The sequence below is a fragment of the Rhineura floridana genome, chromosome 10, assembly GCF_030035675.1.
Source record: "Rhineura floridana isolate rRhiFlo1 chromosome 10, rRhiFlo1.hap2, whole genome shotgun sequence".
Taxonomy (NCBI): Eukaryota; Metazoa; Chordata; class Lepidosauria; order Squamata; family Rhineuridae; genus Rhineura; species Rhineura floridana.
Window position 1 is genome coordinate 10,593,462 of NC_084489.1, and position 25,808 is coordinate 10,619,269.

At 41.0% G+C, this 25,808-nt stretch overlaps 1 protein-coding gene across 3 annotated transcripts in view; it reads left to right on the top strand.

Annotated features, from left to right (window-relative positions):
• VPS41 (VPS41 subunit of HOPS complex) overlaps window positions 1-25,808 on the top strand; it is a 170,901-nt gene that overhangs the window by 69,773 nt on the left and 75,320 nt on the right. For all 3 annotated transcript variants that reach the window (XM_061585727.1, XM_061585725.1, XM_061585726.1), the window contains exons 5-7: window positions 7,043-7,117; window positions 10,740-10,802; window positions 11,798-11,863. In XM_061585727.1, coding sequence (XP_061441711.1) covers window positions 7,043-7,117; window positions 10,740-10,802; window positions 11,798-11,863 — 204 coding nt within the window. The remainder of the gene's footprint in view (window positions 1-7,042; window positions 7,118-10,739; window positions 10,803-11,797; window positions 11,864-25,808) is intronic.

Consider the following 25,808-nt stretch of genomic DNA (forward strand, 5'->3'; position numbering starts at 1 on the left):
ATGGATTATTTAGATCCATTCCAATCTGAGTTCAGGCTTAGCCATGGGACTGAGTCAGCCTTGGTTGCCCTGATGGATGTCCTTTACAGAGAGTGGGACAGGGGGAGTGCAACCTTGCTCCTACTTCTCAATCTCTCTGAGGCTCTCGATACCATTGACCACGATATCCTCATGGACCAGCTCTGTGGAATGGGAATTGGGGGCACCGTGCTATGGTGGTTCCAGTCCTACCTACAGGACCGAGTCCAGTGAATAGCATTGAGTGATTGTTTTTTGGTCCCCTGGCAATTGTGTTGTGGGTTGCCACAGGATACCATCTTATCCTCAATGCTATTTAATACTTATATGAAGGCGCTGGGAGTGGTCATTAGGTGTTCGGTTGCCAAGTTGTTACCAGGTCAAGTTCATGGCGTTACTACTGGTATAGAAAGCCCTTAACAGCTTGGGACCAGTTTAGTTGTTGGACTGCCTTACCCCATATGTGCCCACTCAAGTACTTCGCTCTGGGGGACAGGCACTATTACAGGTGCCACATAAAACTCATTCAGCAGTTGTAAGAAATAATTATTTTAGTGTGGTAACGCCTATTCTTTGGAGCTGCCTGCCTACTGACATAGGTAGGGGCCTTCACTGTATTCCTTTTTAGGCTCGGTGCCAGCAGCCAGCCAGGTTGGGTACTGGCCATGGGCCTGTAACTGGGGCTGGGAGGATGGAGCTCCCACTCCCTACTTGCATTGGGTCACAGGCCACAATCGGATGGTGGCACAGATCGTGGAGTGGGAGCTCCACTCTCCCAGGCAACATCACCCCCGCATGTGTGTGCAGCCAGTGCACGTTTAAATGCTCCCAGTTGCACCACTTCTTGTGTTGCCATATGAGCATGCTGTGCGCACATGCCTGCCATCACCTAAGATGGCTGTGGAGTCGTCAGCATGCCCTCACTCCCATAGTGGGTGATGGCAGGCATGCATGCTGATGCAGCACTGCAGCACTAGAAGAGGTGGCACAACCAGGCATATTTCAGTGCATGTGCACACACATGGTGGAGAGGAGGGCAGTCAGGTGCCCAAGGGCCCACGGAGGTCTGGTACCAGCCTTGTTCCTTCGTGCCTGCTTAAAACTTTTTTGCTTACACAAGCTTCTCCAGACACTTAGGTGATTATGTGTTTTAATCTTTTAATTTGCTGCTGTTGTAATAACGTTTTACTTACTTGTATTTAATTGTGTTATTGATAATTTTTACTGTTTTTGTAAAGCGCTTAGAGTTTTTTTAGGTTCAAGTGGTATATAAATTTTGTTAAATAGAAGATTTTGTATGTATTACCAGGGGCATAGGAGTGCTCCTTTAGTTAAGGTGAGTAACAAAGATAAAAATAAAATAAAATCCACCATCAATCTAAAGGAGCCTCAAAATTCTGTAGCAACACCTGTTGAGCTAATCTTGATCTATTCAATGAGGCCTACAAATTTCAAATGAATCTGATAAACTACCACAAGTACAGCAAGCTAAAAAGTGTTGAAAATTGACACATTGACCCTTTTTACTCGTTTTATACAGACAAATATTATATTCCAATTTTGTTGCAAACTGCTGATGTATTTAATTCAGTTGTGAAAGAAGGCATGGTTTCATTCATTTGATGAAGTTCTGAGCAGTGGCTACAATTAATTAAGATTTACCTGCCTCATTAAAGCCTATGGCAGCAACTACTAGTAAAATAATATAGTGTGTACACAGTTTAAATTATGAAGTGAGAATTATTTCAGTACGGCAGTGTTTGCAGACACAGTCATCTAATAGATGCTATGTGCAATGCTTGTTTCTTTAGTTATGGAATTTGTGGAAGAGGCTTTTCCATGTCTCTCCTCTTCCCCCTTTAAGTCCCTAATTGTGGAGATGTAAGGGAAGCACAAGGGATTTTGGCAGATGGGTGCCCCTGCCCACCTGCCAATCTTGTGGCATCATAATGATGTCAAATCAGGCATGCAAGACAGATCTTGATAAGGATCTGGCCCATGGAGCCAAAAAGGCTACCCACCCATGACATAGCCATTGCTCATCAGCTTCTCAGTTTCCTCTACAGCCAGATAACATTGTTGCTTATCCCTTAGCCATGTTCTCACCCTGCTTCCTTCCAGTACTTGCTTGTTACAAACAAGGAGGGAACAGAACTTAGTGACAGAGCACATAATTTGCTTGCAGAACACCACAGGTTTGATCCCTGGCAACTCCATTTAAAAGGATCAAGTAATGTGAGGCACTGCCAGTCAAAATAAACAATACTGGGCTAAGATAGACATAAACATTAGTGGGCTAAGATCTAGACAAGCTGACATGGTTCAGGTGTGACACTATTTCATACTTTAGCATAGTGTTCATGAGTTTGCTCCCCCCTCCCTCATGGCTGTGAGGAGGAGATGCATGTGCTTCCATTTAAACAAGCTGCAGTTTGTCCTTTCACCCATTTGTCCTTTCACCCAACCCTCAGGCTCATGTACTCCCTACATTTCCTCCTCCGGTACAACCACATATAGGAATTCAGAAGCTTTTACTTTCATTTTAGATGAACGTCAGCATGTAGTGTTGTTCAAACCTAATGGTGGTTACTCTTACCTATTATTTGAGCAAGCCAACTTCAAATCATGGGATTTTAAAAAAAAAATTTTTTTTTTAATTTAAGGTTAGCTACAGTTTAGGATTCAGACATTATGCTAAACTGTGGTCATTCAAACATGGAAGTGAAAGCTGCAAATCTCTTATTTGTGTCTGTATTGAGGAAGAGAAGGAAAAGGGGAGCGTTCAAGTCCATGGTTGGCACAGGCTCATTACTGTCATGATAACCCATGGTTTATCATGATGTCTGAACACAGGTGTTTTTGTGATAAGCACACTGTTTTTTCTGGCTGGTGATGTATACTTACCTAAGTAATGGATCGTGTCCCCATGGTAGCCATAAATGATCAAAGCTTTGACTTAGGTCATTTATTTATTTACTTTTATTTATTTTACTCAATTTTTATACCGCCCAAAGCCAGAGGCTCTCTGGGCGGTGCACAGCATAGAGTAAATACAATACAATAAAATACAATAAAATGACAATAGAAACACTAAAAGCATACATTTTGAACATTTAACAGCCTGGTATATATTAACAACAATAAAATATGTTAAAATGCCTGGGAAAATAAAAAGGGTTTAACCTGGCGCCGAAAAGATAGAAGTGTAGGCGCCAGGCGCACCTCGTCGATAAAACTATTCCATAGTTCGGGGGCCACCACTGAAAAGGCCCTAGATCTCGTTACAACCCTCCGAGCTTCTCTGTGAGTCGGAACTCGGAGGAGGGCCTTTGATGTTGAACGTAGTGAACGGGTAGGTTCATATCAGGAGAGGCGTTCCGCCAGGTATTGTGGTCCCGCACCGTGTAAGGCTTTATAAGTCAAAACTAGCACTTTGAATTTGGCCCGGAAACAGATAGGTAGCCAGTGTAAACGCGCCAGAACAGGTGTTATATGTGCAGACCGTCTGGTCCTCGTCAACAGTCTGGCTGCTGCGTTTTGCACTAGCTGTAGTTTCCGAACTGTTTTCAAAGGCAGCCCCACGTAGAGTGCATTGCAGTAATCCAATCTAGAGGTTACCAGAGCATGCACAACTGAGGCGAGGTCGTCGCTGTCCAGATAGGGACGTAGCTGGGCTACCAACCGAAGCTGGTAGAACGCATTCCGTGCCACCGAGGCTACCTGAGCCTCAAGAGACAGGAATGGATCGAAAAGAACCCCCAAGCTACGAACCTGTTCCTTCAAGGGGAGTGTAACCCCATCCAGAACAGGTTGAACATCCACCATCTGGGCCGAGAAGGCACCCACCAACAGCGTCTCAGTCTTGTCAAGATTGAGCCTCAGTTTATTAGCTCTCATCCAGTCCATTATCGCGGCCAGGCAACGGTTCAGCACATTAACAGCCTCACCTGAGGAAGATGAAAAGGAGAAATAGAGTTACGTGTCATCAGCATACTGGTGACAACGCACTCCAAAACTCCTGATGACCGGGCCCAGCGGCTTCATGTAGATGTTAAAAAGCATGGGGGACAGAACCGATCCCTGTGGGACTCCACAATGGAGAGTCCAGGGTATCGAGCAGTGCTCCCCAAGCCCTACCTTCTGGAGACGGTCCACCAAGTAGGAGCAGAGCCGCTGCCAAGCAGTACCTCCAACTCCCAACTCCGTGAGTCTCCCCAGAAGGATACCATGGTCGATGGTATCAAAAGCCGCTGAGAGATCAAGGAGAATCAACAGAGTTACACTCCCCTTGTCTCTCTCCCGACATAGGTCATCATACAGGGCGACCAAGGCCATTTCAGTGCCGAAACCGGGCCTAAAACCGGATTGAAATGGATCAAGATAATCGGTTTCATCCAAGAGCACCTGGAGCTGGCTGGCAACCACCCGTTCCAAGACCTTGCCCAAGAATGGAACGTTCGCTACCAGTCTGTAGTTGTTCAAATTATCTGGGTCCAAGGAAGGTTTCTTCAGGAGTGGTCTCACTACCACCTCCTTCAAACAACTAGGGACCACTCCCTCTCTCAAGGAGGCATTTATCACTTCCCTGGCCCATCCGGCTGTTTCAACCCTGGCAGCTTTCACTAGCCAAGAGGGGCAAGGATCTAGTACAGAAGTGGTTGCACGCACCAGTCCAAGTACCTTGTCAACTTCCTCAAGCTGTACCAACTGAAACTCATCCAATAAATGAGGACAAGACCGTGCTCTGGATACCTCTTTAGGTTCAACTGCCATAATATTGGAGTCTAAGTCCCGGCGGACTTAGGTCATAACATTCATCACTTTGTTTTGAAGAAAATGTATTGGATCAAATGCTATTTGCTGTTTTTAAACTCATCTACATATATGACAGGATGTTCTGCCTAGGTTATGCTGGGATTAGTTGAGTTTTGAAAAAGAAAAAAAACTGGGTGAGTCAGCCAGTCCCTTCTGTAATAAAATGTGGTTTGCCGTGATTACGATTGAACACTAGACTGCTTTTTACACTCCTTATCTGTATGTTTCATACTTGTTAGCTGCGGCTAAAAGGCATGAACTCACACAGTCAACTTCTTAAAATGTTTAGAATTCTAGCTCACAGATACTGCCTCTCTCTCCTAGAACTGGAGTCAAATCCAGTCTTAATGTTTGTTATTCATTCTGCCTCCCATCCATGGGGATGCAGCATTTGTGAAAGAATCAATTATCCATTTGTTAGTCAGAGGAGCTTTACAAATTATACATTAGCAGATTGATTTCTCAGGTTCACCGTTGAGGGACTGACACTATAAGGTGGGATGATGATGAGCACCAGGGGAAAAGAAGTTGCCACACAGTTAAAGGAGGCTCTTTGAATGGCCATGAATTTATTCCTAATTGAAGAGCTGACATAATCCATACTAAGTGTATTTATTTCAAGCATTTTACATTAGGTAATTGATTATCACACAAGCTGTATTTTGCAAGCGGCAGCTTTTCTGCAAATTTAGGGTTTTGTAGAAAGCTTTTCTTATAAGATACTTACTGGCCTCCTCCCTGCCAAACAATTTCTCCTGAACTTTTTCCCTCCTATTAAAGTTACATTTTTGTTCTAATAGTGTCAGCTTGATGTTATTGATTTCTTTTGAACAGTCAAACTTACTTATATTGTCCAGAATTCCAAACAGGTCTCCATGAGAAATAAAACTGCAGCTAATGGGAATTCAGTGGGGGTCATTTATTCCTCCCTGACACAACTTTCAAGACTTTCTTCATGGGTTTTGTTCTCAGGTTAATCATCTGTCCTAAAGTTCTTTAGAGAGGGACCTAATTTAACTAATTTATAGGCTTTATGTTTATTGCTTTTATGCTATAGTTAATACTTGGTATAATATCATATTCACAGTGCTGCAGCAAAATCCTAATCCTTTGAACACTACCGCTACCACTTTGAACACTACAATCTCACTTTTGGACCTACCTGTTCACATAAGTGGGAGTTGCTTTGGCTAGTCATTTAGCCATTTGCATTCGCAAATTTGCTCTCAGGAACTGTCTACTCATGTGAGCCGTGTAATGGAGGTTCAAACTCTCAAGAGCTCTTCATTCCTTTTCTGAATTCCAGTGTGTGCCTGATTGATTGTTAGACCTGACTCACTGTGATTTAATAATGATGGTAATTAGTGTTCATTTGTCAGGAACATCTAAACACCTCAGAAGGGCAGCAAGGTATGTTGGGGGAGACATAAGCTTTCATAGCTTCTCAGTGTGGTGATGGCTGCTACCAGCAGAAAATATTTCAGATATCATACTGCCTCGAAACTTGGGCTGCAGTCTGTGCCATAAGGACTTAAGGCAGGCTTGCAAATAATTAATCTTCTGGTCACCTGCTTCTTTGTGACTAGGCAGGAAAGGCCTATAAAAGTCAGTTCTTCTTACCCTAGTGTAGGCCACAGATTACTAAACTGTTTTAGAAGCAGACTTTTTTGTATACCTGACTTCTGGGACAGCACCGCTTTTTTTTTTGGCTGTTGGCAAACTTATATTCCATGGAATCTTTAGAAGCTTGTTGGGGGTCTTCCATGAAAAGGCAAGTAATGGCAGACAAGCTTGCCCACCACAGCCAGTTTTATTTTCTAATGTGTAGTGCCAAAGGCATAGTGGGTGAGCATCTATTATAATGTGCCCAAGAATCCTTTGTAAATGTGCAGTGGATAAATTAACAGGAAAAGCATTCTGTGAAGATAGAAAGTTTAAAACCTATTGCCAAACAGTACAGAAGTGATACTAGCCCAGGAGCTTGATATACACATTTGCACACTTTATTCTTCTTCCTTTTTTGCAGTCCCAGGCAGGCAGCAAAGCCACATTGAGCCTCTCATAGACTATATGTCTAGTGGCCAGTGTTCAATTTGGTGGGTTGCAAATACTTCAGGCCTTGTTTATTTTGGTGGTGGGAGACAGAAGCAGCTTGTTTCTTCTGTATTGTGCATTCTAAAATGTTTCCTCTCCCTTCCCCTTTTAACAGAGTCCAGTTAAGATCAATCAAATCAGCCTGGATGAAAGTGGAGAGCATATGGGTGTTTGCTCTGAAGATGGCAAGGTATGGCAAAAGAATTCATTTTCACTTTTCTAGTTTGCATGAAATGGTGATGTTCTCCTTAAGTCGCCAGGAGATCTCTGACCAGTGAAATTCTATAGCAGAAGCATCTGGATCATCTGTTTTAGTACCTGGCTCACTTTCAAAAAACTCATAATTAAAGTCAAATATATTTGGTCCAAATGTGCCTAAGGAAAAGTAATTACAAGGAATGTCAATAATGTTACTGGTATTAAACTGATTAACAGCTGTGGCAGGGGGCCTTGTCACTGTAATCATTACTACTGTGCCAGTTATTCTTCACTGACTAGTCTGATGTCTCTGCAAGACAGTAGCTTAATGCTTCTCTGCTATAAATCCACAAAATTGGATTTTTTGGGGCAAGATTTCTGTGGGCTGATGGTTTTGTTGGTTTTTAAATGTCTTACAATCGTTTCCTCTGAAACTCTTTGATAAGCAGTCATAGTTTATCAAAGGAATATAGTACCTCACAGTGGCTCCTTTAAACAAATGTGAAATCAATATATATATAATATATGTACAGTTTCCTTAAAAATGTGGCACCTTCTTCCTCGACTGGGGACATACATCATTTTGTGTACTGCACAGCCAACAATTATCATTGTTTTCCTGGAACATTGAGAGCTGTGACATTTTAGTGATTTTGATGATCGATTTCTCCACTTATTAGAATGTCTTTGTTCATTTGTTTGTTTTTAAGTCTGTGGCAGTCTTTGCTAATATTGGTTGTGATAATAAAATTCCAAACCATAGCCTATTCAGGATGCTTTTTCAGGGAATAATGCTGCTTGTAGGCACAGTGTATTAATGTCACTTCTCAAGATCCATCTCACTTAACTGAATAGAAAGAACACTCTGTTGTATTCTTAGACAGGATTTTTGGGATCATCCACTGAACTATTTAAGCTTAGTAAATTAAAATGAATACTGAAGTACATGTAATTTTCCCCCAAAGGAGCAAAAAGTAGTAAAGCTGTTTAATCTGTGCTTAATTTCGAAAGCTTTTAATGAGTGAATAAATGCAATGAATAAGTTTATATTTCCCAATGTGGTGTTCTCCCAAGATATGTTGATGGTACAATAACGACACATACGGCTGGTCAAAGAGGTTGTAGAATTTTATAACCAATGAGACTCTTAAGAATAATGTATTTGTCTCAGCAAGATAAGGCAAAAACCAGCAATTGTGTACAATAATCAAAAGCAATGTGTTTATATTTTTAAGAAGTAAAGTTTTGGTGTGGTTTGATGTATTTAGATTACAAAAAATAAACTTTTGAAACGGAGACTGGTTGGGCATTTGAACAGATTTAGATCTCAAGACACGCTTGGAAGATAGGCAGGGCTTCCAGCTGTCATAAATTTTTGTTCCCCAAGTTTATTCATTTAATTTCAGTAGTTCTATCTTGCCTTTCCAACCACAGGGACACACTCAAAGTGGCTAGTGTATTTTAAGAACAATCAGACAATGAACTAAAAACAAAATAAATGACATAGAACACTATGTAATCACTGACAAGATTTAGGAGACAGCCAAACCATGAGCATGCAGGAATAAAGTGTTTTGGTGTAGCATCTAAAGGCCATAACTGGATGGGCCAGACTGAAATCCTGCTGCAGGGAGGTTTCATGGTCTGAGTGCTTTTGTGCATCCCTGCCAGATGTACCTCTGAGGGTGGCAGGACACAGAGCAAAGTGTCCTCCAAAGCCTGAAAGATCTGAGTGGATAGGCAGGAGCTTGTAGGAGGAGATGGAATGGACCAGGAGATAATTTGGTCCCAAGCTGCTTACAACTTTCAGGTATTGTGATTGTAAATAAATGGCAAGCCAATGCAGATGAAGTAGCAATAGAATAATATGCTCCACAAAATTGGCTGTAGTGTAGTTGCTGCATTTTGGACTAACTGATGTTTCAGAACGCTTTTCAAAGAGGGCAAACCCATGCTAGCAGAAGTCGTAGTTTTGACAGTGCTTGAATATGGTGATTAGCATTTTTGCACAAAGACCCATGAGTCCCTCTGTACTACGTTACTTATTCCTAACATGCATGCACGGACAATTTTTGCACCACATTTTTTCATTTGTGTTTCTATTGTTATATACATGCTGTTCTGAACCCGTGGAGAAAAGGAAGGATATGCAACAATCCTGTGAAGGAGACTAGACTAAGAGATAGTGATTGGCCCACGGTCACCCAGTTACGTTCATGGCTGAGATGGGATTGAAACAGCCCCAGCAATCCTAATCCAAAATTTTATCCAGCTGAAGTAATAACTGGGAAACAGGAAGACTTGCCTAAAGGGCTAGCTGCTTCTACTGCACATTTCTCAGTATGCTTTTGGGGGCTTGTTATTCAGAAATTCCCCATTACATTATCTCAACATTTAAAAGCTTTCCTGAACAGTTATTAGGGACAAATGTATGATAGGATGACATGATTGAAATGCCACTGGGGGCATTCTCCAAGGTGAACCTATTAATATTCAAGAATTAAGTATGTGGATGACTCAGTCCATGGCTGGGAGTTGCTAATAAGTCAATACTACACATTTACTGTATTTATTTACAAGATTTGTAACAATAGCAACTAGCAGAGGCTGTAACATCGGAGCTGGGGTGGCAGATCTTTTTCTTGTATTCCTGCCCCAGCCCGTGTTGCTGGAACATCAGCACTGTTGAGGACTAGGGGCATTTGAAGTGCAGTGGAATTTTTCTGGTGGCTCAAGAGTACAGGTGAAGGGAGATGACACTAATCTTGATTTCCAGAGCAACACCACCTGCGCCAGCTTCCTTGGGAGGGTTCTGGTTGGCGTTTGAGACAGGGATAAAAGGAAATACTTTTCTACCAGCCACAGTGACACCAACTACCAGAGGCTGTAACATCTGAGTTGGAGTGACAGACTGTTTTATGGTATTTTTGTATTGGAAATAATGTTTATTAAGTTTATCATTAATTGATATGTTTTACTTGATGATAGTTTGTTTTATGAAGACTTAAAATATAATGTTCATGTAATAAAATTGATTTATTTATTGGATTGTTATGTTTTGAAATGATTTAGTGTTTGTTATTGATGTAGTGATTTGCATTTTTTGTTCTGTTATGAGCTGCTTTGAGCATATATATATGGAAAAGCAGCAGATAAATTTAAATAATAATATTTGTAGCATCCTTGAAGCTGCATTTTAATGCATATTAATATATATATATACAATAGTAAGAAAGCAGAGCCTCTGAGAAAATAAAATATTTCAGTTTATGTTCTGTTTATTGTAAAAATGGAAATTATTTTCTATTTTAGTCAAGTGGTTATCAATTCAATAAAAGTGATTGGCATAAAGTACAGAAGAGAGTCTTTTGTCCTCCTGGTGGTTCTAGCAGCTTAATTGCATAGAAGCGCTTTGGTGTTTCCATTAAATACTTTAATGGAATCAAGGAAAGCTTTGGATAATTTTGAACTATTACAGTGTGCTGCAAATTTATTTTAAATAAATAAACTATGAAGTTTTTGCTGTCGCCATTTATACTCACCTTTTGGCTTCTGAAGTGGAATAAATAATAGACAATTTAATCCAGTTTTGAAAGTGTATCCTCTAATTTCAGGTTCAGGTGTTTGGATTGTACACAGGAGAAGAATTCCATGAAACATTTGATTGTCCAATTAAAGTAAGTACTTAGTAAATACTTAACAAATGCATTATTAATGTTGTAAACCGCGAAGAGAGCTTTGGCTATGGGGCAGTATACAAATGTAATAAATGATAATAAATAATTATTATTATTTGTTGCATCCAGCAAATAGTCATGCCATTTCAGCATATTTTCTTTCCTCTTAAATACCAAACAGATTTCAATTCAAAACGTTTGGTATGAATGACGATGGTGGTCCTTCATGATTCCTCTGCAGAGGAGAGAGATTTGTCTTTTTTGCTTGCTCCAAGGCAGAGGTTACCAACCTTTTTGGGTCCTTGGGCAAATTTGGATTTCTGAGTGAGTCTGTGGGGGTGTCTCCCTCTGATCACTTATCTCCCCCTTCCCCCAGATCAGCCTCACTCATAGAAAGAGAGAGCATGTACACACACAAATTTTGCCTTTTCAAGGGATCTGGGTAAACATTAGATCCAGTAGAATTTCAATCTTAAAAAAGCACATAGAGCTGAAAGAGGAAGTAGAAAAAGATCATCACTTTTCCAATTCTCTTCTTCAGCTCTATGTATGTGTCAGTGGAGAAAAAGGTAACTGCCCTAACCCCCTCATGACCAAAGGGACAGTGAAAGGAGAGATGTGGGGGCCAGGGGAAGACCTTGAGGGCACCATTGCACCCATGGGCACAATGTTGGTGACCTCTGCTCCAAGGGTCTCTTCAGTTTCTTCTTCCCATTCGCGAATAATGTGGCATACTCACATCATTTTTCTTCCTGTGACACACACTCTGTACATAAGTTTAAGAAAACAACAAGAACAAAATGACAATCCACCAGCATCTGAGAATGCTACAACACCAAACTAGTTGATGCTAAAGATACTAGGAGAGTATGATTTGATATAAAATAGCGTATCAGATTACACAAGTAGGATGATGGGCTCTGTACATGAATCGTTCTCTAACTCTTAAAATCACACTTCAATAATAACACATAGTTTTTCTCCTTTATGTCCAGATTGTTGCTGTGCATCCTCAGTTTGAGAGATCACACTGCAAGCATTTTGTAACTGGAGGAAACAAAGTAAGTTTCTCACTTCATAGTTTTGTTTAAATTCTCAGCAAACTTCAAGATCTAAAGGCATGTATGCACATATTCCCCTGAGGATTGTTTCCCCCCTCCTCTTGAGATACCTTTTAGAAATTGTCCTCCCTTCAGGTATTTCAGAGATGTTTCAAAGGAAAAATTGGGGAAAGTAGCACATAGGTACCAGCATCTGTTTTCCCCTTAGCAAAGCTCTTGTCCCTAAATGCCAAATGTGGAAGAGTTCGAAGCAGGGTCAGCACAAGAGCTGGTGCTTCTGCCACTCCTCCTCCCCTCTGCCCCCTTTCCCTTACTTTAAATAATGCAGTTGCAGTGTCCCCTGCCTCAGCTCTGCCTCAATCTGAGAAAGGGAAGGGGATCTTCCTCAGAGCAAGGCATTCTGAGAGAAGGTGGTCCAGGAGAGTCTCTACACTGCTGTTTTCTGTGGCGTCTGAGCTGGGTTCATGTTTTGTTTCACTACAGACAAACCAGAAGCTGTAACCAAAGTTTGTTCTTAGTTTACAAGTTGTGATTTGTCCAGGGGAGAGACAAAGCATGTGCCTAGATTTGGACATAACACAAAGCCAAACTGTGGCTTAGCCCTGGGTAGTCTGCAGCAGGACCAGAGGAGGAGTGCAGCGGTTGTGATCTTTACTCTGGGAATCTGCACATTTGTCCATTCACACTAAGCCATGGTTTAACTTAGCATTATGGGCAAACTGGGTCACTGACATGGACAGGAATTTCCGCTTCAGTGAATACAAGACTGGAAGAATATTTTGTAATTTCCATGTCTTGAGAAACTGACGTTCTTTGAATGGATTTTTAACATAATTTTTACTTTTCAAAAAGTGGGTGGCATTTTGTGTTTAAAATCTGAACTAAGGAAGCAAGACTTCAAATGTTTTGCGGCAATTCTGTTCACTCAAAATCAAGTCCCGCAGAGTTGAATGGGACTTGCTTGCTGGAGGATGTGTTGCTTAGGTTTGCATCCTATGGTTTATTAAAAATAAATAGGACTTAAAACTTTCTGTTTATGCTCTAATACCTTTTGGTGTAAATATATTGAACTGGGGGCTGCAGAAAACTGTGAACATGAATTTTTTTTTTTACTGTTCCATGGCCTTTTTTAAGTACAAATCACAAAATGTGCTCGGAATTTAAGGAAAAGAAAAAGGATGTAATGTCATAAAAAGATTTCAGAAAAGTCCAGCCAGGGTGGGGTTGGGGATCAGTAATAAGAATCCAATTTAAATATATTGTATGCTGAAAGAATCTTCCTAAAATTATGGGAATCCTGACCTTCATTTTATTTTAAGGGATTGTTTTCTTAGAAAGAAAAGTGAATTTCCCCCACACACTTGCAGATAATGTTGATATTACTGTTTTAACTGGTTTTATTAATGTAGTTAAGATCAATCACACTAAAAAGTGTTAGGATATGCCTTGTGAAAACATTGTGAAAATGTTTTCAGTGCTGCTGATGTGATCAAGTGGGCTTGTACCAGAAAGACCTACGTTCAATTCCCTGCTCATTCATCAAACTCACTGGGCAGCCTTTAACTCTTAGCCACATAGGGTATTTACCTCTCAGACCAATATGGTTGTTGCAGTGAATAATATGAGATAATCCTGTCTATGCTAACCTGAGCTCTGTGGAAAAACAGGTGGGATAAAAATATGATAGATACAGAATGCTCACCTTTGCCACCATACAGTTTTATCACTCTTACATGTTACTGTTTCATTGAAAGCTAGTATGGAGAGTGGTTGAGCCTGCTTTCAGTGTCTAGGTAGAGCTTGCTGTGCTGTTTCAATAACACTGTCACATGTATATGTAAAACATTTTTGAACACTCAAAGGTGCTATTCATACTGATAGGTTGGATATTTAGGTGTTATAGAATGAAATATTAATAGATAGAGTAATTCAGCTGAAACTGGAATGTGATAATCATGAGATTTTGAATGCAGTGCTTGGTCTCTGACCAGAATTGTATGACTCTTTCCTGATATTGGTTGCTTTTGTGAGAGGGAACAATATATTCTCTTGAAAGGCACTTGGTCTTCTTTTGACCGATGGGTACATTACTAACTAACAGAACCATTCCTGCCCCTTTCATACTGCAATTAAGTACAGCAAGTCTTGAATGGAACACTTGGCAGATGATGGTAACCCTGCAATAATAATACATTGTAAATAACAGGGTATCCCCAGCCAAAGAAGATGGTGGAGCTTTGAGGCGAGGAGAAAAGACAAACAGTGCTGTTGTAGGCCATAACCTTCTACCTTTAAAAGAGGGTCTAATCTTAAAAAATAACAGGGTGAAAGCTTACTAAATGAAGGAGGGAAAGCTGAAATAAAGGTGTTCTTCAGTTAACTCTTAAAGAGCTGCCACATTTTTCAACCTGCTAGCTTAAATGAATGCTCTACTTAGATAGTGGGAGCAAATCAGTACCATCCAGAGGGTTTAAAATTCCAAATAAAAGGAAAAGAAAATGGAAAGATATATAAATTTTCAAATAAACAATTGATTGCTTCTGTACCTCTGGATAGCTTAGACATGTGAGTAAAACCTGAAGATATTGTCATAAACAAAAATATTGGCAAAAATTTGCAGCAGAAAATGATTGATGAAAACAATACATCTGTAGGTTGTTGCTAGGCAAATGTGTTGATGGCTTAGCAGTATCAATTTTCAGTGAATATACTACTCATTGCCCATATTAATTATAATGTTGGGAATAAGACATTAAAGAAAGGTGTGTTCTGTTGACAAAAAGTTGATGTCTTTCATCCTCTTGCTTTCTTAGACTCTTCATTTCTGAAGAACATTTTCGGGAAAATGTAAATGTATTTTTTTCTGATCTAGGGACTCTCAAGTTGTGAATCCTAAATAAATAATTGCCAGAGTGGGGTAGTCCTTGGCATTTTCTGAATAATATTAGAATATATAAAGGAGGGGAGAGAACTGAAGTTCTGCCTGATCCAACTCATCCAGATAGATAGAATCCTCCACAGGTTGGTTCTATGTTATCACATGTCTCATGAGCCTTGATGATCACAGAATATGTTTAATAAAAACATTTAAGTGGCTAAAATTTCTGCACAGAGCTACCACAGAGCTGACTGGTGACAAAAATATTTTGAAGCTTCAGCTGCTGTTATTGCAAGTATATTGATAGAATTTGTATGTTTGCTGTAAAGTCTGCCAAGTACTGTCTTAGATATCTTTTAATTGCCCTGATTATTAGTGTCAGCAAATCCAGTTTATCTTTGCTTTGTGAGTAAGTAGGTGACCTTTACCTCTGAACCTCACTATATGTGCTTCATAATAACTGGTAGGATCACCTTGACAAATTATTAAATTGTCAGGATGCTGTTTGCAGCACAGTCCATTTTTAGAAACAGGATAGTCAGCTGTTTGGCATTGCGTTGGTAGATGAAGAGTACCAGACAAGAAAGGCAGATTGCTTTGTAAGCTGTAAAATGTCAGTCAGTAAATACTGAGAGGTCCCATTTAAGTGAAGTAAGAGTAAATACCAAGGCAATCTCTGTCCGGGTCTTGGTAGATTTACCTTACACGTTTATTGCCTTAGTAGCTTCTAGCTTGGAATTGCTGTCTAAAATGAATGACCATTAGAATGTTTACATGACTCACTGTTTGTGTATACTTACAACATAACTCACTGTTGGTGTATACTTGCAAGAAAACCAGGAATGCAGAAATCCAGGGACCTAGTTGCTACTGCCAATATAAAAACCAAGCCTGGTGAAAGTTGCCCAAGTTCCTTAAGAAAGTGGAACACTGTTTTCTCCTGTGTGCTGCTATTTGTTATACCTGGCTGCCCTCTCCCTCTTAGTTCCTCTGTCTTTTAATTTGAGCCAAGCATTGCCAGAGGCCAGAACATCTTTCATTACTACAGGTGTGGGGCACCTGTGGCCTTCCAGAAGTTGCTGAACTACAACTCACATCAGCTCCAGCAAGCATGGCCTGTGGCCAGGGAGGCTGGGAGTTGTAGTTCAGTAACATCTGGAGGACCACAGGTTCCCTATCCTTGGTGTGATGTATGAGGAGAGAAATCTTGCATTATCAGTCAGTTTTTGTGACAGATGCTTCTGTTTTTGGCACACATCCTGCTCACAGAATTTGATGTCTGTACCAGCAGTCCAAGGTAAAGTATAAACTTGGAATATCAGTGATAATATTTTATTAAACAACACTAGACAATTATGAAAAAGGAGAGGCCAAATATTTTATGATTAAGAGTATAAATTGTATATTGATATATATTGATCAGTAATGTAAGGTTGAATTCTCTTTGCTGAACTTCTTTTAGAAAGCCATTTGATTGATTGATTGATTGATTGATTGCATTTGTCTGCTGCCCCATAAATCAAAGTTCTCTGAGTAGCTTAAATAAAAAAGCATAAACATAAAAGAAACCACAAAATCAGAACTAAATACATTCAACAAAAACAGAACGCACAACACTCAGAAGATTCAAAAGCTGAGATTTATTGTATTTTATCTTGTTTGTTCACCGCCCTGAGAGCTATTCTGCTAAGGGCGGTATATAAATTGAAATAATAAATAAATAAATAATAAATTTAAATTCAGATTCTAATATTGAAAGGTCCAGCCTTACTAAGTTGTTTAGAAGGCCTGGGTAAACAGAAAAGTCTTCATATTGTATCAAAAAGACCAGAAAGATGGTGCCAGGTGAGTCTCCCTGGTGAAGGCTGTTACATAACCAGGGTACTACTATCACAAAGGCTGTCTTCCTAGTAGTTACCTGCTTTACTTCATTTGGCCAGGGCACCCAGTGCAGGGTCATGTGTGGTGCACATGCAAGGGATTTTACAGCTTTTCCCTCCAGCACTAGATTCTTGTGAAGGTGGGAGCCCTTATGTGTCCTGCCCAGAGTGAGACTCACGAGACGGAGATGAGGATAGAATTAATTCCTGTTTTATTAAAGTAGCATCGAAGGCAATACGTTTCATAGGCACACTATGCTAACTCACTACAATCCCTAACTAGGCTACCTAAGTACACTCTGCAGCGTGTAAAGAAAGTTGACTCAGCACCCAGGTCAGGGGGGTGCAGTCTTAAGTAGGAAAGGTCCTCGCCTGTAATCTCTGACTCTTTCTAAAACTCTCCCTCTGACTGAAGCGCTTCTCCCAGCGTCTGGTGCGGGACGAAAGGGGGCGTGCCTCCGTGGGCGCATCTGACAATACAATCTCGATAGGTGCCGACTCGGCTTCAGGAGGTGGGGAAGTGCTTGAGGTGCCAAGTGGGGAGCCATGGGGAGGTGGAGTTGGCATGCGCCAAGACATCCCCCAACAGCTCTATTGGGGCGTCTGGAAGTTGAGTGCGGTCTTCTTCGGCAGGAGAACTGTCTGTGGGAACTGGCACACGGTCAACCACACCCCCTCCTGCCTCGTCCTCGAAAGTCTCAACACCCTCTGGTTCTTCCCCTTGCCCTAGTGGCTGGAACGGACGTTCATCCAGCCCCCCTCCTTGATCCTCCTGAGGGAGCTGGGGCTCGACATTATGGAGCAATACTCCATAAAGTACAAGGGGCTGCTGGTGAAAATTGACCATCCCACTCTCACCCACATGCAGAAGCACTTTGCACACATGCACAGGCCTCTCTGGTTCTGCCTCACTGCTTCCTCTGCTCAAGCAGCTGAGCAAACGAGAAGGCCACCGTAGAAACTATGATTAATGGCTTCCGAGCAAGACAGGATCTGGAAGCCAATTTAAAACATGGGTTCATATTCTGGCTTGTTTGAAAACCGTTAACTATAATTTCCAGTTCAGTTATAATGGAAAGCTAGGGTTAACTAAATCTTATTGGCTTGTTTCTTTGCTCACACGAAAGGAGCAAAGTAACTGCATGTAGATGCCAGATACTAATCTTATCTCAGTGTATTTAATCATAGTTTGATTGTCTGAATGCAGACATTTGGTATGTACAGTTTGCAGCCTTTGAATAAGCTGTGCTTTTAAAACATACTCTAAACTACAACGATTCTGCTAATTTCAGTTCTGAGAAAAGAAAATTATCAATTTCATCCCATTTATGTTGTTTCCAAAATAGGACTTCTAATTCAGATAACTGAAGGATTCCTCTAAGCTCTCTAAAGACAGGGATTACACATAACTAGTAACTAGTTAATTGTTTGACAAGCTCCGTTAGATCAAACCACTACTCTTACTCTGATTTACTGCTGCTCTTGTACAGCCTAATACTAAATGTAAATGCTAGTGTTTAAGTGCCTGTCAGCCTGATCCTAAATGTAATTCTATTGTTTGTATTGTAATGCTATTGTTTAACTGTCCAAATCTCTCTGAGTGTAATTGAAGTTTGGTTTGCAAGCTCTGCTTTGCAGTTCTTGCTCTTGGACTAGCATCAGGAAATGTAAGGGGAAGAGTAGAGTGACTTGATCCACAGCAAAGGAAACAAAGCTGTTGTTCCACCGACCCCTGCCTTCACCAATACTGACAATTCATGTAAGAAGCAACACTCATAACCTTCCTTACTACACTGTGATGGGTAGGTTGACATTCTGCCTCATGGCCAAATCATAAGAGAAACAAAGGAGAGTTGGAGAAGGGGTGGCACTTTGCAGCAGGCCTGGCACTGGTGATTGGCCAAGTCGAAAACTGGTTGAGAATCTTAGGGGCTTGAAACGGCCCCTAACCAGCCCAACCTAGAAGTGCTGCCATTTACCGCATTCCCCACCTGGTCCCCAGGCAGCTGTTTTAGCAGCAGGCAGACAGCAGAGCCACTTTTAGTGGGAGCCAAGCTTGACTCGTATACGTGATAGCCACCCACCATCTTTATTTACCCAATATGCAATGCCCTGGCCTATAATTCTATTCCAAAGTAGTCCCGTTCTAAAATAGCCACTAGGACTAGGGCCTGTGGCAAAGATGGTGAGTTGTGTTGCTGCTTTGTAAAGAAAAAAAAACCCTGCATGGCTGCATTTGGGAAGTGGAGTTTGTGAGTTGGGCAGGTGGGAGACCCATTCGTGATGCCTTACTGAAGGCCCTCTGAAGTCTGGCACCAACCTGCCTTTTTACAGTTATTGTCATGGCATCCCTAGAGAAAGACATTTCAAATTTTGGGAACATTAGTCTTGGAGAAAAGCCTGATGACAGCTGATTTGGCTTCACTGAGAAGTTAAGGAGCCCAAGAAGACAAACACTGCTCTTCTCTGTTACTTTCACAACATTTTTCATGGAAATTGGACATACTAATTTAACAGACCATGGTGGTCAGACTGTCAAGCTTTCTGCAACAGCTTATCTACCAAGCAACTCCAGAACATTTGTGTGTTGCAAAAGACTGAGAAGGGCTCCACTCACCCAATTCACGACTCAGGTGAATTGAAGAAACATTCAGATGATTGTCAGAGGGGGACAAAGTGCTCTTTTGGGGGCAGGGGAAAGGGCACAAGGTTTACCATGATGGGAGCAACACCTCTCTTTTTTTAAAAAAATCCTCATTTTGTAAAAAATGTTGCTAATGATTCTCTGAGCAGCATTCTCCCCAAATGCCTCTTGCAGTGATGCTAACAAGTAATATTAGTGAGGAAGCATTAGTAAAAGAGGTTCTCTCACGGTAAATACCCGTAAGTGCCCCCTTTTCCCCATCCCTGAAATGAGAATCAAATAATTTCACCCTTCAACAATGCCCCCTGATATTTCGCCCCTCCTAATTTCAGCAGACCAATTGTTCTTGGAGTGGAGGAGATCACCCTATCCCTCATGTACACGCAGTTCACACAGGGTATTAGCCAGGCCTTTGGGGCCTCATTGCCCTGCATGATCTGCAAGCTCATTCTGGAACACACCCTAACACCCCTCAGTGGCTGCACAATTTAGGAGACAATTAATACTAACAGTGACTAGCCTGTCTTTTAGCAAAGCTTGTCTGATATGTTGTTTTATCTCATTCAGAAATCTATCCCATCAGCTTCACAGAAACCCCAAGGTTCCCTATAACACTTTTAGTAAACCAAAATTAATTTACGAAGCCTGAAATTAAGATGCTGTAAGGATAATGGTCTGGTAAAAACTGTCCAGACTTCCAGGTGGTAGCAATGGAAAATGTGATAAAACATAGCATTAGCTGTACTCCCATCAGTATTTACTTAGTTCACATTTGGGCTATGTAATGATCTGCTATACATACAAGAACTGATGGGATATGCAGCTTAAGTACAACTGTATTGTAACAAAGCATTAGAGAGATTTACTAGCAAAAAAACAGATAGGCGAATAAAGCGTATTGCCGAAGAAGTGATTTTGCAACAGCTGCTTCTGCTATTGAAATATAAGTACTGAGAATGCTGACTGCCAGGATGTGGATTTATGGGAAATAAAGCCCTAAAATACCTTCTCCAGGCAAGAAGAGAGGAAAACAACCCTCTCTTGAAAACAGCTTTTCCTCTGTTCATGCTTAGCTCCCATTCAGCTTAAATTGCTCTCAGTATTGTGATAATGACAATTCGATATTATAGGCAAGGAGAAGATGAAGTAAAGAAATTAACCAACTACTTTTAAGAAAAGTATGCTGCATGGATAGCTGCTTCTGGAAATCCTGTATCGAAAGCTTGGTGTTCTGTAAGTCTAAAGGTGACTATATTCTACGAAGGAGAGAGATGTTATTAATTTAAATCATTAAATTAACAATACACTTAGAACAGGAGGAAAACTAGGGCTATTAGTGTTTTTTAACCTGTTGACACTACAGCTATTGGTGGTGGTAGGGAATCCGCTGCATTTATTTCTAGGAAGAGGAGCTTTTTACTTATAATATTTCTCAAGTACTGAAAGGGCTTCACATACTTTATCTCAGTTATTGCTATGGCAATCCTGTAAAATAGGCCAGTATTATTATATCCCCTATTTGCAGATTGACTGAAACTGAGAGGATAGTGGCTTGCCCTAAGTCACTGCTTAGGAGAGATTTGAACAACAGAGTTGTAGGTGAACAATCTTACCCACTATTCTTACATGCCAACTCTCATTCAGAGGGGTGCAGGAGTTCGTCTGTTGCAACAAAAACAACATGAGTCTTCCATCAGCATGAAGACAAACATTTATTACAGTGTAAGCTTTCACTGATCTACATCAGTTATCAGCTGTTATGTTTATGCATTCATTGACATTCCCCTCCTTCCTAAGGATCATCTCCCCAACCAAGCACATCAAATAAGCCTTAAAACAGAGCCACACAAAACAAGATATAAACAGCATCCCGAACCACAAGATTCAAATCTGAGCAGCTCTTGCTCAGTTGCCAACTCACTCTACAACTGTAAGCCAATTTAAATGAAATCGTCTCCACGTTGTTTCCTGATGCTTTAATTCTTTCCTGAAACTGAGGACTCTTAGGCCCAGTTTGCGGTACATGATGAGGTTGGCTTTTGTTGTATTACTTAAGTAGCAATTCAGTGATTCCTTTTTTCTACTGTGTTAGCAGTGAGATGCTGCTGCCATGAGTGATAAATGAATTACCCCTATAGGGAAAGGCTGACAGCAGCAGGGACTGCTTCTGCCTTGCCAAAGCACTTCTCTTTGCTAGTTGCTGTGTGGTCAGTTACTCTGTAGGTTCTCCCCATCCCCGTGGTAGGAAATTCTTGACTGACAGATTGCAGCCCACAGACCCTATGTTGCTTTAAGTATCCTTGATACAGTGATGATGGCAAAGGCAGCATCCCAAAAGGTATAGCAGTGGTGGGCATCCTGTGGCCCATTGCGAGAGCTACTCTGCAAGTCCCATCATTCCTGGCCATTGGTCATGCTAATTGGGGCTGATGGGATCTGGAATCCAGCAACATCTGAAGGGCCACAAGTTGCCCACCCCTGTGCTGCAGCCATCTTGGCATAGAAGAAGGGGGATTTTTAACAATGAAACTGCTTTTCCCTGTTGTTGATTGAAGAACCTTTGAGCATATGAATCCTCAGGAGCTCATGCATATTAGTTGGTGAACGAAGAGGTTACTGCTATGTTAACTGCTAAGTAGCCGCTAGCCTATCTCAATTTGGTGGCTTAAATACAATTTTCATAAGAACATAAGAGGAGCCTGCTGGATCAGGCCAGTGGCCCATCTAGTCCAACATCCTGTTCTCACAGTGGCCAACCAGGTGCCTGGGGGAAGCCCGCAAGCAGGACCTGAGTGCAAGAACACTCTCCCCTCCTGAGGCTTCCGGCAACTGGTTTTCAGAAACATACTGCCTCTGACTAGGGTGGCAGAGCACAGCCATCATGGCTAGTAGCCATTGATAGCCCTGCCCTCCATGAATGTGTCTAATCTTCTTTTAAAGCCATCCAAGCACTTACAACGCAAGCATTTTAATTTTCACTGCCTTCATAGAGATGCACACACCATATTAATACTACTATTGAGTAAGGAAAACCGTTCCTATTAGCACATGTGCTTTAATGATGAATTGAGTATAAACAAACATAACTTTAAATATTAATATCTGTGTTTTGGGATAAATATTTTTGGGAGAACTTTGAATTTGAATTAGTTTGAAATAACCCAAGTACAAACATTGGATTTTGTCATTTATTTTAGATGTTTGTCATTATTATGTTATGCAAAATTGAGGTATTTGATATTCTGAAAGTGGATCCAGGTTTGGAATTTGTTTTGTATTTTATAAAGCATTTGAATTTGTAAATGTTATAGTTTACAGAGTGAAATGTAACTTTCTCATCTCCCCATTAGAATGTGTTAAAATTATTGAAGTCCTCAGTTCATTCTCTAATACTATAGATTTTTCTCATGTGGTTCTATACTAACTTTATTGGAAGGAAATTAATAGTTCTAATGTGTGACTGCCGGATCCAGGAAAGGATCAAATATAGGAGAATAAATCTAAAACTCCCAAACAGGTTCTTCAAGCCCACTGTTTTCTACTCGTTTTTTCATTGGCTCTACTAGATAAAATAAAAATGTGGAGCATATTGCCCATTACAAATTTGTGTACATTGTTGATATAAAAAAATCTAGTTTATTGTGTTTTTATGTAAAATTTAGCTGAGTTGGTGTTAATCTGAAAATTGTAATAAATTCTTCATATACTAGTATTTGATTCTCTTATGACATTTAAACATATTGGGATGGACAACTTTTTTTAAAAAAATACTTTTCTCTAATTCCTTGCTGTTACACTATTGAAGACCCCACTGCGACAGCAGAAGGTTCAGATGAGGCAATGCTACCACTACCAGCGGGTCCCAAAATGAGGCATAGTGGAGGTGGAGCTGGACTGACCATGGATCCGTTGGATCCTAAGCTAGTCCAGCTCCCAGAGAGGGGCCTATTTTGGGCCCCTCTACTGTCTTCCAGCCCCAAGTAACATGAGATTTGATAGTTTCTCAGCATATGTATTAGCAATGACTGACCTAGGACCACACACATTATTTAATCATTGGCAAGTTCAGGGCTGCTTATAGATAATATTTAAACCAACACACTCATTCAAATTATGCATGATCATTAAAATGATTGAAAATAATGCACAGAAGATTAGAAACACCATGTACCCATAGCTTCTAGTACCATAGAGATGCTACATCATGCAAAAGATATAATCAGTTGTGCTGGTGTGTGAATTATTCTATTTCCCAATTCCCTTCCCTGTCCGATCCAATCCACAATCCATTTAATCAGAAGCATTAATTTAAGCTGATTTAGACTAGAGTCCTGTTGCCTGTTACCTGTCCAGAGGCGAGCTGCAGGACCGCTGCAAGCAGCTTTAAGTGGCATTCCATCTCCAGAGAGGGCTGTTGCTAGTAGGATAGCACTTACTGGAACACCCCCTCTCCAGGGCACCTGGGGTAAGCGCTGCGGGTGTAGATGTGTGATTGGCGATATGCTGCCACCAGTAGCTGCCAGCGGTGGGAAAACAGGGTGTTTGGAGGCTGTATCAGAGTTGCCAAGGATCCACAGTTGTTCCGCCATCCTTTCCCAAAAGAAGCCATTAACTACACTAGTCCCAGAGTAGTGGGAGAGAAAAAAGTATAGAATTAGCAAATAAGGGTAAGGAAAAGACATCTTCTGCCCTCGCTGCAGCAAACCAGAAGGGTTTAGGAAACTGTGGTCACTCTCCACGGAATCTCATGACCACCATCGTATGATTTCTCTGTTAGTGTTATTGAAGTGAATTTAGTTCTACTGAAATCAATGAGATTCAGCTGATTTTAATTCCTGGTATTCCAAAACTGTGGCATAAATTGAACTGGAAGTTTCCTTTTACATTGCAGGCTGTTGTTGTTTACCATCTTTCCTCAATCTGTTTTGCAGTGACTAATTCTGAAGTTTGTTTCTGAATTGTTTCAACTGAAACACCTGTCCTTTGGTACCATCTTGTGGCTATATATATAATAGGCACTCTGTATATATCTTAACCAAAAAGCCCTTTCAAGCGGATGAATAGTTTTATATAAATGTCTTAATGTAATTTTTCTTTAATAGGGCCTTGATCTAGTGGAAGGGGATTACGCTATCTAACAAGACATAATGGATCTCCTTGGAATCTGAATTTACTTTTCCTTACTGTTTCCTCTTCGGCAACCTGCTAACCACTTTTTAAGCATTGAGGATGAAAAACAGTCTGTTTTGTTGCTGAAGCAAGACTATAGAGAAATGCCTCCTGTATGGAGCAGGGGATTGATACCAATATCCAATTACAAGGGTGCCCAATTCACACAATGGTTTCCCATAAAAAGGAAAGGGGAAGGAGACCATATGAATTGGAAGTAGTAGAGCACTGTCTTTATATGTGAGGTTTGCTGTGTATTGAGGGGAGAGGGCACATTCATTCTCTACCATGTGAAGAGGAGCACCACTTCAGGTGACCAGAACCAAGACTCTGTGGCTTGGTTTCTAATAGAAGCTTTAGACCAGCAGAAAGGACTTCTGGTCATGTAAGGTGAGAAATGTTATTGCTGCTGAGCCCAGCTACCTTCTGCAGTTTCCCATATCCTACAAAAAGCTGCTCCTGAAGATCGGCGTACCCTGTAGATCAGTAGTGGCTAACCTGTAGCCCTCCAGATATTGTTAGACTACAGTTCCCATCACCTCTGACCATTTGGCTGAGGCTGAAGGGAGTTGTAGTAACTGAAGGGAGCTGGAACGTCTGGACGGCTGTAGGATGTCCACCTCTGCTCTAGAGTGGCATAGAATATGGTTTTGAGCAGTGGTCACCAACCTGAAGCCCAAGGGCATCATTGTACCTGTGATGGCAGGGACCCCAGACTTTGAGCTTTCATTTTTTTAAAAAAGTCTCTAGGCCTTCTAGAAAGCTGTGAAGCAAAATGGTCAGGTAATCTAAGGCAGTGTTTCCAAACTCTTTTTATTTTTTTGTTGCTGGACTACAACTCCCATCAGCCCCAGCCAGCATGGCCAATGGTCAGGAATTACGGGAACAGTAGTCCAGCAACAAAAAAATAAAAAGAGTTTGGGAAACACTGTTCTAAGGGATTTCTGTGAAATGAGCTAGCTTGGCTGCTCTCACTTGCCAGTGTTTTTAGCAAATGAGTGAAGTCAGAGCTGTGATTCATAAGTGAGTTGTTTGGAAATCAGGAATAGGAAATCCCAAGGGTCCTAACCAGCTTCTCTGTTCCTCTCCCCTTTTGGTGCACTTTTCCTGCTCCTGTCTTATTTTCTAGTCCTTCAAATCTCCATAGTTTGCCCTTCATTTTCCCCTAGCAACCAGGATGCATCTTTCCTGTAGTAGGTTTGTTCGAGATCAGGTAGTTTGTAGAAGTTATTTTCTGCAAACACTACTACATAGTAAGTGTGGGTAAATGTTTATGAATCCCTCTCCCCCAAAAACGCAAATGTGAAAACTTTGCAAAGAGGTTTAGAGATGTCTTCTGCTGTCCAGTCACTCATTAAGAATTCACTGTATAGT